At 43.4% G+C, this 15,700-nt stretch overlaps 1 protein-coding gene across 2 annotated transcripts in view; it reads right to left on the reverse strand.

The window, feature by feature from the left end:
* Window positions 1–917: 917 nt before the first annotated feature.
* HLTF (helicase like transcription factor) overlaps window positions 918–15,700 on the reverse strand; it is a 498,779-nt gene continuing 483,996 nt past the window's right edge. For both annotated transcript variants that reach the window (XM_078667983.1, XM_078667984.1), the window contains one exon: window positions 918–1,806. In XM_078667983.1, the coding sequence (XP_078524109.1) occupies window positions 1,654–1,806 (153 nt within the window). In that variant the 3' untranslated portion in view covers window positions 918–1,653. The remainder of the gene's footprint in view (window positions 1,807–15,700) is intronic.

The raw sequence follows: 15,700 nt of genomic DNA on the forward strand, positions 1-15,700 counted from the left end.
TACTCTGCTGGCCAAATCCTGCACCACAAGGCTCTCTGGGGTGAAGTGCTGGTTGAGGACAGTTGAGTCAGCCAGAGCAAAGCGATGGCTTGGGCCATCTGGCAATGCACAGGTGGGCATTAGCAGAGTTTGGCCCAGGTACCCAACAGCATACCCGTAATAGCCTCATTGAATGGGAGTAAAACCTCAGATCTCCACTGGCCAAGCTACAACACCGCTGTCAGACATTTGTTTTAACTTCCAGATTGTGAAGTTGAAGATCAAGAACCTCCTCTGTTCTTTGCATAACCATAGCAAAGATGGTACTGTCTTCCATGAAAGGACCTGGGAGTCACAATTACTGCAGGCCTTGGATTTGTGGTCCAACCTTAGGCTAAACAAGCAACCACGTGTGGGTTAGTCATAGACATCTGTTTGCGACATTCCCAACAAAGTTTAAACCCTGTAGATTTGGGGGGTAGCCTAGGTTCCCTTGCACACAGAATTTTCTTTAGAAGAAATTGTTAAAGAGACAAGGGGTCACTCTGGGTCCACAACTGTTGGAGCAGAATGAAAGGAATGGATATCAGCATGCATGGGTGGCCCCTATATAGGCCTGCATACGACTGATGTCAATGGGGAGCCACCGGCACCACATGCTGGTGCGCAGGGGTGCTGCTGCAGATTTCGCAGATCCAGTGTGATGCCTGAGGGAGTATTCAAAGGTTAAGGATTCTACAGTTAGAAGACTATCAGAAATGTCTTTTTGTCCAACCTGGCGCAGAGGGAGCTCACTAATGAATTATCTGCAGAGGAAAGTACCCTTTACAAGTGTCAATTTGAGGAAAAAATTAAAGAGTTCTGTAAATAGTCAATGGATGGATTCTTACAATACAGTTAATACAAAGTGATTGAAAAATAATTACAGTGGTCCAGAATTAAGAAATTATGATGCGCCTTTTTTTATTAAAAGGTAAGCATCCAATACAACATTTTCAAAGAATATGTGGGTGTTTGCAGTGCCATGCAGCATCTTGGCAACATATCTCAGAAGAAGACAACCTACAAGCTCTAGCTGCAGTACTAGTCTTAATAACAGAAAAACATACAAAAACATTTAAAACAGCATGGACTAGCAAATATATATGTTCAACTTTAGCAAAAGTGGTACTGTCTAGAGTGAAACTTCTTGATTGACAAAATCAGTACAATGCCGCAAATCTCCCATTTAATTAAAAAAAAATATTTACAACTAGAATAAAATGTATAGTTTGACAGGATTTAGAGAACCAGCTATTGGAAATACTTCAAAATGTTTTGGCACCTCTGGAATAAATGTAGCTAAAAATATATTTCTTAGCACAGAACGGGAAAATACTTTGCATTAAATGTGCAATGTCAAAAAATTAATGGAAAATAGTTTTTAAATTATGCACTTTAAAACTGTTTTCCAAAAACAACACATGCTTATCCTTAACATGGATTCTATTGTGGATTCATTTTATGGATTTCAAGATAGGGCATCAGTAAATTGTGGTCAAATCAATATCGAATGCATCCTTATCAGAGATAAACCACTGACCACAAAGATATTAACAGCAGTAACCAAACTGGGTTCACTAAAATGACTCAGGGTTTCAAACACTGATGCAGTGCTTCATAAAATCCCAACAGTTAGATGTCCATTAAATTCTTAATTTCATCAATTCTGGCTTGTTTTCTTTCACTGGAATTTGTCTTTTTTGCCCCAAAGGCTCCTGCTGCAAGTTCTCTTTTCTTGTTCTGGATTTTGATCATATTTTCTTCAACGGAGTTCTTTACAATGAACTACATAAGAAAGAGTTAAACACAAAAAGAGGTTTTAGTATAATTGTGTACTTTGTAGTAAAACCTATTGGATGTTTATGATAATGAATCATGACCAACAAGACAAAATCTTCTTATTACACACAATTATTAACAGAACATGGAACACTGATTTTCACAATGCTCAGAGTGACTGTTACTTTCCTGCACCTATGGACTCTTTAAGCTTTTGGTGTCTACAGATTACCATTCTTTCAGTTTCCCTCCACATTAGCCCGAAGTGGCGAACTACAGAGACGATGGAAGGAATGTACGGTGTTAGGCTGGAACATTGTAGTTTTGGGCTGGTTCTACAGCTGCTTTCTGCAATATGCGGATTCCAAAAGTAGTGTGTAATAACATTTTAACCTTGGGCTCCTGATATTGCTGGACCTCTTAGCTGCTTTCAACACAGTCAACCATTCCAACCTCATGAGCACCCTAGAGTCTCTAATGGGGCTCACTGGCAATGTCCTTTATTGGTTCTCCTCCAACCTTTCCAACCAGCACTAGTTTATTCACATGAGCAAGTCCAGGTCACAAAAGATCCCTATCACCGGTGGAGTCTTCTAGGGCTCCATACTGTTTCTCTAATCTTTAACCTATATATGGAGCTGCTACTCAAAGATAACATCTTTAAGATTCACTAATATGGCGATGATACACAAATCTACCTGACAGTCCCCTCTACTTTAGACATCCAACGCCACAAGCACAGATCGCCCACCGAAGCTCAACTCAACCAAGACAGAGTTCCTGTTATTTGCCAAGAACAATTAACAAGATAAAAGTGCAAACATGGCTCAACGAGATGAAAATTGATGGCTTTGAACCCTAACTTTAATCAAATGCCAAGTCAGTGGGATTCAGCCAGAACACAAAACCTCACCCTCAAGGAACACAAAGCCAAAAAAACAAAACCGGCCTGGTACCAGCTCTCTCTTCTAAAGCTAAAAAAAGTCAAACCATTTCTTCCAAAAAGTGATATCAGAACTGTTGTTTAAAACCTCGCACTTCTTTTGGATGTGATAATGCCCCATGGCTTTAAGTGGGAAAAAAACTGGCGGTGCTCTAAAAGGGATGTGGCAAATTTCTTAAAGGGGTGTGGCCTATCAGAGTAGGGTGTGGTCTAAATCAAGATAACTAGCATTGTGGGCTTAAGAAAATCATTAAGTCGCATCCAGCAAAGGATAATAAAATAGGCAAAAAAGTATATTCATTAAGTATAAGCCTCACGACCTTATGACCCAGCTGTGTGCGGATGAGCACACCGAGACAGATTTCACAGGGGGCAGCTTCATGAAGGCATAGCGCAGAGACCCACACAGCAGCTGGAAGGGTGGGTGCTGGAGAACTTTTGTATCCCTGAGTTCCCAGCTCTTCTCAGACCCTTGGAGATAGGAAGGCTTCAGAGAGCCAATGCACACAGCACAGCTCCTCTTCAAGTTAGGGGGACACAGCATACAGAACACAGTCCCTCAGTCCTCTTCCTCAGCAATCACAGCAACTGTAGGTCAGCTCGCAGACACTCAGCACTGATTTCTTCTTGATCACAAAGTTTCCTAATCCAGTCCTACTTTTATACCCCAAAAGTCTCTGTTCTTCTTGTGTGAGGGGTCCTGGACCCAATCTAAACCAGTTTTGGGTGCACTCTGCCGGTGCAGCTCTTCTTCCTTTGTGAGTGTGGGCTAGGGCCATCAGACGCACCGCAGGAGGTGGAGCCAGTATTGTGGAAGGCAGGCACAGCCCTATTCAGACCCAGGTGCTACTCCTCTCATCACTCTACATGCAGAAGCAGAGTCCTGTGTCGACGATGCGTTGCAAAGAGAGCGATGAGAGGTCTGGACGAGGAGATTAAGTGCGCAGTAGTAGTTTCGGGGAAATGCGAAGTGCAAGGGGACGTCCTTGTGTAGAGACACATCATGCAGCGGCAGTTTGGAGGGAATGCAACTGGTGATGCAAAGTCCTTGTGTCGGGGAAGTCCATGAAGCACAGGCAACACGTCAGCTCTGCTAGGGATTGCCCCGTACAGCAGAGGGCCTCTCTCAGTTCTGCTGGATCTACAGAGGCCCACTTCCAAGAGTCTGGGAGGTACCACTCGGCAGGGTAGGATTCACAGATGGTAGAGTCCAGGAGCCGGATTTAAGGTTGTTGGAACCTTCTGTCCCCGAGGATCTAGTCAGGAGGCCAGCTAACTAGCATTTCGAGTCACTCTGGGGTCTTGGATTCAACAGATGCAGGTCCAGTCCTTATGACCGAGGCAAGAGAACAGCACGCAACAGGTCAGCACAGCAGGCCAGCAGTCCTTCAGAGCAGCAGCCCAGCAGAGTGTCAGTCCTTTCGGCAGCACAGAAGCTCTTCTTCCTTGGAGAGTCCACAGGTCCAGAAGTGTACTTAAGATGATGCCTGAGATCCAATATTTACACCTGGTGCATTCTATGAAGTGGGAGAAGCTTCTATAGGTTCACCTTTGAAGTGCACAGGTTTCCTGCCCTCCCTACCCTGGCTCCAGAATAACTATAGGGGGTATGTAATTTTTTGTGTGACTGCCTATCCAGGTGTAAGTGGAGCTGTGCAGAACTCCTCCCTTGCATTCTAGCAGCCATGACCCATCCAGTCACACCTAAGCTCTCTATTTTGTGTGGCTATTTGGGGGAATACACAAAGTCTAACTGCCAACTACACCCAGTCAGGTGACCCAGAAACAGGCTGCAGGCACTAAACAGCTAAGGCAGGAGAATGCCAACATTCTAAAAGAGGCTTTTTCAGAATTGTAATAAAAAAAATCAGACTTTACCATAAAAGAGGATTTTTCTTTACAATTTTGAATACACCAAACATGAAGGTTTACATGTTCCCATTTTGGAAGTTACAGCTTATTACATGTAATAAGGTAAGTCCAATGTTAACCTATGGGAGAGGTATGCTTTGCAAAAGTGAAAAACAAAGTGGCCTGTTTAGGGCCTACCACAGGGGTGACATATGTATCCAAAAGGGAGGTTTGGGGCTGGCAAAAGGTTTATTTTCCTTAGATAGGGTGGAACCGCACTCCTGTACTCAAAGGTAAAAGTAGGTTATGTGGATGCTAATGGTTTTCGCGTGCTTACTAGTGTGAGGATTATGTGCCCAACTCCCTCCTAAGTAACAGTTATGTAAATATGAGCCCTGGGTAACCCAGGGCTGCTAGTCGCACAGCTAATGGGCAGAACGCCTTTGCAATTTCAACGAAATTTTAACACATGTATTTAAATGCTCAAGTTAACATTTATTTTCTCAAGGAATAATATAATATTTTTACTCCTGAACAGTATACGTCAAAAGTAATTATGTACGTTCGTGTTCATCAAACTTTACATATTCAAAACATGTGGCATTTGAAAATATTGTCACAACATATTTTCAATACAAATAATATAGTAATAACGATTCATCAATTGGTGAAATTCAAATTCAAAAACAAAAACCCAATGCATTTCGGGTGCATCTAGCTCCCTTCTTCAGGGGATTAAACGTGTCCAAACAGAATTCAAAATTCGAATTTCAAAGGTCCATGAGTGCTTTGATTCTTTCAGATTGCTGATTCAACAGGATCTAAAATACAACAACATGCCAAATTCTAATGAGTAATTACATATGTACAAGGTATCATATCGCAAAAAACGTGCTGAAGTGAACACTGAGGGAAAACAACCAAAAGTACACGCCACCATGATGCACCCGTGTTATTTAAATTCAATTTAAAAGATAAGAAATCAGTGAAAACCAGCCCTTAATACAAAAGAAATTAAAAGAAAGGGTATTTGCATTCTCTAGGGTAAAAAGAAGAAAGAAGAAAGCTCCCTGCCATGCCATCCTGAAAAAACGTGTTGGTGTCAGTCTCACCTAGTTGGTTACTGTGCTCAACAGTTGACCCTCACTCCAAAAAAATACTACCAAGTAAAAAATACGTACGGACTTATGAACAACTTCTTATGCTCTTGTTGCGAATCCAACAGAACTCTCCCTCTTTTTTCAACACCTGAACGGTAAACAAGTACCAATCAGTAGCCACTTCCTTACGAAATACTATAAACCCCAGCTACATTCCTACTGCGTAACAGGTCTTACCGCCACTTGTAGATGCGGGTCCACTCAGCGTTCAAGGAAAGTCGCCCTGCTGCATTCTATTTAAAGAAAAACTCTTGGTGAGTAGAGTGTTACACGGCAGCCTTGCCTGAAATCAGTATCATTTCGCCATTCTCGCTCTAACCTGGCGCCTCCAACGTCGGCGTCCTGAATGGTTTCTCGGTGCGATTCCGCCCTGCATGTCACATGGTGCGGAACTCGCCCGGTGTTTGCTACCTTATCAAACACAAAGAAGGGACTACCTCCACCCGACTGGGATACTCCTCATTTCTAATGGCAGTCTATGGCTTACTGCCTACTGCATACTGAAGACTGTTACTACACTAATCGAGATGGTCTTTCAACCATCCCCTCTACAGTCTTAAACCATAATACTTATTGTTTAGTTGTTGCCTCGTTCTTAAGTCAAAGAAACAGTTTCAAATCTAGCCTAGTGTGTATACTAAAGGGTAAAAACTCTCACCTAATGTCGAAAAAATCCCACTGTGCGCATATACTGAATATGAGGGAATCCTCAGTGAAAAGATGTGTATGCAAGAATTATTATTAGTAGTGGAGCAGAAGCATTTAAGCTCAAAATTAAAAGATAAAAAACGCCTAACTGTTACAGGCTCATCCATTTGTATTTAACCTAATCATGTGCAGACAAAGATGGAAATTAGAGAAAGGTAGGAGAAATAAGAGAGGGGAACATAAAATAAATTTAATTTTAAAGACTCAGTGTTCCTTCTTACAATCTGACATACGTTCTGTTTAGTGGTTTAAAGAAAACACACAAGTTCATAATGGTCATTTAAACCATTCGGATGAATTGTTCCTAAAAATTTTATCCAATGTGTTTCCCTTCTGGCTAGAAGTGTGTGCAAATCCAATCCTGGGGAGCGCTCTATACGTTCTAGAACTGTGTACCTTAATTGAGGAATTGTGTGACTTGCTTCTACCCAGTGTCTGGCCAATGGGGAAGTTGTGGTACGATTCCTAATTCTGCTTTTATGCTCTACCATACGAGTCTTTACTTTACGACTTGTGCGTCCTACGTAAACTAGTCCGCAGGGACACTTAATCGCATATACTACTCCTTCTGTGTTGCAGTCTGCATTGTGTCTTAATTTGATGCTCACCCCTGTTTGCGGGTGGGGAAATTGATCACCTGTGATGACGTTGCCACATTGTCCGCAGTTATAACATTTCATCATGCCCCTCTCTCTTTGTCGGGTGGTTTTTTTTGGAGGTTTCAAGAGTTCCCTTAGATTCTTGGTTCTAGTATGTGCAAAAAGGGGGCTGCCATGGAAAACTGTTTTAAAGTCAGGTTCATTTTCAATAAGTTCCCAACGATTCCTGATTGCAGTTTTGATTTGTGTTGCTTGTGTGGAATTCTTGAGAACAAATACCTCACGTTGCATGGGAATTTTTTCTTTAGGCGTTAAAAGTTCATCACGTGTTTTCGTTGATGTGACCTGTGCAGCTTGACTAAGTATTTTTTCTGGGTAACCTCGCTCTTTATATTGTTGTATCTGTCTTGTAATTTCTTCCTTAGTCCGTAAGTCATCTGTTGTTATTCTCTTGATTCGCATCATCTGCGAAATCGGAAGATGTTTTTTCAGACTATATGGGTGAGCACTCGAGAAGAGCAGTGCATTATTCACATCAGTTGGCTTCCTGTATACGGACGTCGATAAGCCTGTGGGTGTTTTGCTCAATTCAATGTCCAAAAAATGAATCTTCTGTTTTTCAATATTGTGTGTAAATTGAATACGAGGGTTTCGTTCATTCAGTTTGCAAATACTCTCTTCCAATTCGTCTCTGGTACCTGTCCAAATGACCAAAATGTCATCTATGTACCTTAAGAAAACTGCTGCATGTTGTTTCCACATCTCATTAGAAAGTATATATTGTTCCTCAAAGTAGGCCATGTAGGTGTTGGCGTACGATGGGGCTCCGGGAAAACCCATCGCTGTTCCTGTACGCTGTATAAAAAAGTTATCCATCCAAACAAAATAGTTATTGTAAAGTGCAAAATGTAGTAGTTCCAGTAGGAATACTGCTTTCTCATGATCAATTTCAGAATTTAATAATCGCCATTCTATTGCCTCCATTCCTTCTTTGTGTGCGATAGAGGTGTAAAGTGCGACTACATCAATTGTGCAGAGCCAGATGTCATTAGCAAAGAGATGTTTTTGGGATTCCAGTTTCAGTAAACAGTCTGTAGTGTCTTTAACGTATGTCTTCCAGGATTGGACCAACGGTTGTAGGTAAAAGTCAAGATAGTATCCAAGAGGTTCGTGGATGGATCCGCACCCTGCTACTATCGGTCGGAAAGGTGGTTGAGTTCTGTGCTTGAAACTGTTTCTTTGACTTAAGAACGAGGCAACAACTAAACAATAAGTATTATGGTTTAAGACTGTAGAGGGGATGGTTGAAAGACCATCTCGATTAGTGTAGTAACAGTCTTCAGTATGCAGTAGGCAGTAAGCCATAGACTGCCATTAGAAATGAGGAGTATCCCAGTCGGGTGGAGGTAGTCCCTTCTTTGTGTTTGATAAGGTAGCAAACACCGGGCGAGTTCCGCACCATGTGACATGCAGGGCGGAATCGCACCGAGAAACCATTCAGGACGCCGACGTTGGAGGCGCCAGGTTAGAGCGAGAATGGCGAAATGATACTGATTTCAGGCAAGGCTGCCGTGTAACACTCTACTCACCAAGAGTTTTTCTTTAAATAGAATGCAGCAGGGCGACTTTCCTTGAACGCTGAGTGGACCCGCATCTACAAGTGGCGGTAAGACCTGTTACGCAGTAGGAATGTAGCTGGGGTTTATAGTATTTCGTAAGGAAGTGGCTACTGATTGGTACTTGTTTACCGTTCAGGTGTTGAAAAAAGAGGGAGAGTTCTGTTGGATTCGCAACAAGAGCATAAGAAGTTGTTCATAAGTCCGTACGTATTTTTTACTTGGTAGTATTTTTTTGGAGTGAGGGTCAACTGTTGAGCACAGTAACCAACTAGGTGAGACTGACACCAACACGTTTTTTCAGGATGGCATGGCAGGGAGCTTTCTTCTTTCTTCTTTTTACCCTAGAGAATGCAAATACCCTTTCTTTTAATTTCTTTTGTATTAAGGGCTGGTTTTCACTGATTTCTTATCTTTTAAATTGAATTTAAATAACACGGGTGCATCATGGTGGCGTGTACTTTTGGTTGTTTTCCCTCAGTGTTCACTTCAGCACGTTTTTTGCGATATGATACCTTGTACATATGTAATTACTCATTAGAATTTGGCATGTTGTTGTATTTTAGATCCTGTTGAATCAGCAATCTGAAAGAATCAAAGCACTCATGGACCTTTGAAATTCGAATTTTGAATTCTGTTTGGACACGTTTAATCCCCTGAAGAAGGGAGCTAGATGCACCCGAAATGCATTGGGTTTTTGTTTTTGAATTTGAATTTCACCAATTGATGAATCGTTATTACTATATTATTTGTATTGAAAATATGTTGTGACAATATTTTCAAATGCCACATGTTTTGAATATGTAAAGTTTGATGAACACGAACGTACATAATTACTTTTGACGTATACTGTTCAGGAGTAAAAATATTATATTATTCCTTGAGAAAATAAATGTTAACTTGAGCATTTAAATACATGTGTTAAAATTTCGTTGAAATTGCAAAGGCGTTCTGCCCATTAGCTGTGCGACTAGCAGCCCTGGGTTACCCAGGGCTCATATTTACAAAAGGTTTATTTTGCCAGGTCTAAATGGTAGTTTAAAATTGCAGGGACACACTGCAATGGCAGGCCTGAGACATGCACTTAGTGGGTGGCACAATCTGTGCTGCAGGCCCACTACTAGAATTGAATTTACAGGCACTGGGTACACACAGTACCACGTCACTCGGGACATATAAGTCAATTAAATATGCCAACTGGGGATAAGCCAATATCACCATGTTTTGAAGAGTGAGCACATGCACTTTAGCACTGGCTAGCAGTGGTAACGTGCACAGAGTCCCAAGGCCAGCAAAAACAAGATCAGAGAAAAATATCGAGGAGGAAGGCAAAAAGCTTGGGGGAAGACCACCCTAAGGCTGACAGTTCTAACAGGTGCCTTTTTAAAGTTGTCGGACTAGCCCTCATTATTTGTCACTGTTTTTTTAAAGGTCTCTTAATAGTTGTTTCCTCCCTCTCCTTTCGTTATGCTTTAACTTGGTTGTCACAAATTAGATGTGCACTCCCTTTGAGCTGCCTATCTCTGTGTCTTGAGGCTCCTCACCCTTAAGACAGTGTTCATCTCCACAGCCAGTGAGTAAGCATTGGGATCTGTGAGTTAACCTGCTGCACACCACCTTCTTCCAGCTTAAGTTGTTCAGTGGACACGACCATCCTTCATAACAAAGGTTGTGACCTTGCCAGTATTCTATGTTGTCCTTGGCCCTCAAAGGAGGAGGAGAGACTCCATTGCTTGGACCACAAAAGCAAATTAGAGCACTGACCGTTTACATCGACTGTACCAAAGAACAACGGGTGGATGATCAGCTCTTTGTGAAGTGCCCTGAAAAAAAAAAAAGGCCAGGACGGGCAGAAGAGGACCATCTCTCGCTCGATCGTACTCTGTATCAAGATCTGCTATGTATTGGTCAAAAAGTAGTCGGCAGAAGCTCTGCAAGCTCAATCCAACAGGGCCAAAACTGCTGCCACTGGATTGGCATGCAGAGTTCCTGTCCTGGACGTTTTCCAGGCAGTTATGTGGGTGTTCTGACAAATGTTCAAAAGCACTTTAGTCTCGATAGGCAGGTTCGCCGAGAAGGGCATTTTACCTGTTTGGCCGGCAGGACTTCTTGATTTGAGCCAATTCACTGACCCACGATCTCAGAGGTATTGCTAGAGTAGCTATTAAAAGATGGGGAATCAGTGGTTAGAAGTCCCTATAAGAAGAACAAGTTACTTACCTTTGTTAACGCTCTTTTTGGTAGAGACTAAACCTAACTGCAGATTCCTCACCATTACTCCCATCCTACCAATTCTGTGAAACAGACTCTACAGATTAATAAGATCCCAAGTACAGAAATCTGCACACTGGCCAAAGTCAATTTGCAATTGGGGATCTGCATGTGGGGGCGCGAACAGCCTCAAAAGCAACTGATGTCAGAGTGCAGGAGAGGCGCCTATATGGACCACGTAAGTCATCTCCAGACAGGAATGGCATCATTGTGGAGCCTTACAGCGCCACCTACTGGCATGCAGAGGTACTATTCAAGTTTCCGATTCCAGTCTGACAGCTGGGGAATATTCAAAAGTTGGAGAATCTGTTGTTACTTAGAGTCTCCACCAGATATAGCGTTATCAAATGTATGTAACTTGGACTGATGTACAGAACAGAAGAGAAACGGGTAAGAAGGGAAACCTAAAATACATCCTACTTTGAACCATATCCAAAGTAGTACTGGGTGCCTAAGTGGTCTGATTGAGCCTCACATTCTTTTGAGGGCAGGAGGACTAGATTTCTCATTTCCTTCCTTCCATCTCTCAATTCTTTTTTTCCTGATTTTTCCATCTGTAATCTAGGCTACCTCCCATCTATTTATCCTTGATTCTCTATATTTTCTCTCCATCTAATCATCTCTCAATCCATTCATCCTTCCTTCCTCCTCCTTCCATTTTTCACCATCCATCTCTCTGCCCTTCTATCCCTCCCTCCCCTCCATCCTAATCCGTACTGATTCATTCTCTTATCTAATCTATTCATACATTTCTCCATCCATCCTTCTCTCATCATCCCTCCAATCTCTTATCATTTTCTCAATCCCTCCTCTCATCCTTCTTTCCATCCATATGCTCCCTAATTTGTGTGCTCTCCTGTTCAATTTGTCTCCCCATAGCCCCACCCACACTACATTATACTATTATTTTCCAGTGGCCTTTACAAGTTTGCACTTGCAGATGTGAGTTTTCAATTAAACTCAAAGAAATTTTAAACATCAATTTAACAGATTTATGTGCACATACCGGTCAGTAACACCCACTTGGGTCCATGCTGCTAAAGTCTGTGTGTGTGTGTGTGTGTGGGGGGGGGGGGGGGGGGGGGGGGGGGGGGGGTCACGGCACTTAGTTCAAAATGTATGTATGAATGTTTGTATATAGTATTTCTGTAACACATAGATAGCAAAGGAGCAATGTACATTGTCAAAGAAAAGTATAAAGTCAACAACTGAGAGAAGCTGGAGCTGGATTGAGAATGGTTAATGCAATCTGATGTAATGTTCATTAAAAGGTGAGTCTTCAACTCTTTGCAGGAGCAGTGTTGAGGTGGTCCTCATGGATATTGGGGTGTTATTCCAGATTTCTTCTTCCAGAGGAAAACATTGAGAGGGTGCAGGTCTCAAATAGGACGAACCCTCAGTCCTACTTTGGCACCAGAAATTAGGGGGAATAACAATTATAACCTTCTTCTCGTGTCGGAATCCTCTCGCTGGCTCCTTCGACCTGAAGAGCCTGCACTTCCTGCCATAAGACAGGAAGATTGTCCTCAGTCAGTCACTCTGGGGAAATTCAAAGATGCGCCGGAGTGAAAATGAAAGTAAGGTGTACTCCTTCTGGATTATCTGCAGGACCCACCTGTCTGATATGATCTTCTGCCAACCAGGAAAGAAATCGTCGGATCGTGCCTCCAGCCGGGTGGCTGTTCCCACTAAAGGCATGCTAAAGGGTTTGGCAGATGGACAGATGGGGTGTTCAGTGGACTGAGCAGCTCACTGGACATGACTGGGGGCGGGTGGTGTGTTTCGCAGCCTTAAAACTGCTGTGCACCCTGATGAGGCTGAATTGGCTAACGCCATGGAGCTCCTCTGCGAAGCCGCAAAAGGTAGATAAGCCCAGAAAAAGTGCAGAAGCCCTGCTCTCCATGAATCATTCTGGAGCGGAATCAGTTCTGTCTCAAAATAGGCAAGCCATATCAGTGGGCACCTTCATGAGGGACAATTGGACTTCGCCTGAAAAAATGGTGGATAGTGACACTTGTGCCAATGGCTCGCCCAATAGAATTGGTGGTGATAGGCCACAACTAATTTAGAATTTGGCTGCATCACAACCATCCTGTACGGCTTGGACGAGGACAGGTCTGCAGTATTCTGCAACAACTGGATGGATTTGAGCCACCGAATCCCATAGAGTGTGGGAATAGTAGACTATGAGGGAGCTGGCAGTTACAGACCTGAGGGACGAGCTGGTGGAAGAAACAGCACCTTCTAAAAAGTCTCCTGTCACTTGGACTCTGTCGGAGGTGGGGGTGGTGCTAGTAGTCAGAAAGGTATTCTGGTTTGTCCTACTTGAAGACGCTGGACCAGCAAGTAGGGGTGGGGAAATAAAATACAGAGTCACCTAGGGCAGGATGGAGGCATCTTGCAATGTGGCGATTGACTAGGGGGTCAGAGCAAGTTTGGCCCATGCCCCCAAAATGGTATCTGTTAGAGCAGCTTTAAATGGCAAGAGGGGCTCAAAGGATGGTTTACCATGGCTGGAACACTTCCGTTAAGTCAATGTCTTTTGACCTCTAACGTAAGGAGCTAGAGGTCAAGAACTTCAGCTACCCTACACATGCCATGTGACACTCTCATTAGTGGCAGGACTCTAGGGGGTGAGAGGAGACCAGAATCAAAGAAAGTATCAAGGCCACTGGCTTCTTGAAAACCATCATACCAATTTTCTGTGTGGCATGGTTGCCCATTCTCATCTATACCACAAAACACCTCTGGTCTAAACAGAAGAATTGGGAGATTGGGACAAGGACACGAGTAAATGTATATCCAGGGTTAAGACAACAGCCTCCTCTATTGGAGAGGAGAACCTCTTATGCCAAAACCCATCATTCACAGATTGTGAGGTATCATCATTTGGGTATGGCCGCCTCTCGCCAGAGACCTCAGTCTGGTGAATTAGCTGAATGAAGAGCTAGAGGATGGCTGATGACTCCATGGAACCCAAAGGCATATCTACAAGTTATGTGAAGTGGATTTTTTTAAACTAAAGAACAAAAAAAGTGCAGCGCTGAATATTACCAAAAGGTGTGTTTAAAATTGACTAAGGAAGCTCTATAACAAATTTATTCCCAGAGTGCCATTTACAAGATTAAAAAGCAGTATGCTAACACTTGAGGTTATCAAATGTTAAGCAGTGAAATTAGGTCGACATGTTTCTGCCCATTCTCATCATCTGCATCATAATCAGTATCCGAATCTGTGCCTAATAAGGAATGCAATGTATGTGTCCTCCCTTGTGGGGGCGGCAAGTTGAGTGGGGTAAGTGGCCCCTCAATGGAAGCTGAGCACAGCCTCGGTAGAGGTTGTAATGGTGCTGACTGAGTCGCACAATAGACACTTCCTCCCCTGGCTGTGAATGAGTCAGGATCAGCGTCAATGCTCAGGTAAGCAGCTGGGAGCATGGCACCAGAGTCGGAATGGGAACTGGAGGAGGCCCAGTGTGGATATGCAGGGTCCAACTGGTACCGAGGGACAACCCCCACAGAGGTACCCCAGTTGGAGCACCTCTCGGTTCATTGGGGCCCAAAGGAGCACCAGAGGAAGTCAAAGCATGCCCTTGCAAAACTCTTTAATCTGCCTTAATGTCGCAGACAGCCCTGGAAACTCTGGCTGTGCTGGGACAAGTTATTGATCAAACCCAGATCTTTTGACTGGGTGTGAGTGTTTGATTGGTTCAGATGCTCCGTCCATCACCACCCCCTTTTGTACCTCTTTGGCCGCCATAAGTGTGGCAGGGTATGCTCAGACGTGAGTCCCTTGCTCACTTTGCCACTGGATTCAAGCAAGCCGGGCTGAAGACGGCTGTAATGCCAGAAACCGGTCCTCGGAAGCTTGTTTCCGGTCCAGGGAAGGCATGGCTTGGCAGTTCGGGCTGGACTGTTCCCATGAGGCACAGGGTCAGACTGATTTGCATATAGCCATGTCTGAACTGGGGTGGCAGAGTGGGCTAAAGAACGGTGATGGATCAAACCCAGATCTTTTGACTGGGTGTGAGTGTTTGATTGGTTCAGATGCTCCGTCCATCACCACCCCCTTTTGTACCGCTTGGGACAAGTTATTGCTCAGATGTCGATCGACTTTGGGAGCAAGATCGCAATGCATGGTGAGGCACTCGTGCATTCTAATGTATGTGAGTGGAGGGAAGGGACCAGAGTCCTGCTTGGATCTTTATTGCTTTTATTGCTTTTTCTTTGACTTACCTCAAGATGTGGAGAACAACAATGACAAGTCTCACAAATGACTTCCTCAGACATCTGGACCGGGACCAACCTTTAAACTTAGACCAGTGTTGCTTCATAGTCCTTAGGTGCTTTTCAACACAGTGTCAACTCTCTGTCCAGTATGGCTTTCAGGTTCATCAATGCACAATTTCTGAAGACCTTGAAATCATAGCTCAAACCCAGGTACCACAAGCAAACTTAACAAGGATCTACCAAAGACATTCGTTTGTGACAATCCTTACAGGGTTTAAAACCTGATGTTTTGGGATGTGGCATTTTATTTGCACATTGGATTTTTCAAATTTTATGAGGTGAATGGGGCTCTCAGAGGTGAGTGTTAGCTCAGGATTAGAGTCTGGTAGAGCAAAAAGAAAGGAACCGACGTCAGCCCATGGGAGTGGTACTTATAGAGGGCCCGCATGTCATTTCCAGAGCGGAATGGCGTCAAAGCAGAGCTACATGTTGCCACCTACAGGTGCGCAGAGGCACTACTGAA

This window comes from Lissotriton helveticus, chromosome 11 (genome assembly GCF_964261635.1).
Source record: "Lissotriton helveticus chromosome 11, aLisHel1.1, whole genome shotgun sequence".
Taxonomy (NCBI): Eukaryota; Metazoa; Chordata; class Amphibia; order Caudata; family Salamandridae; genus Lissotriton; species Lissotriton helveticus.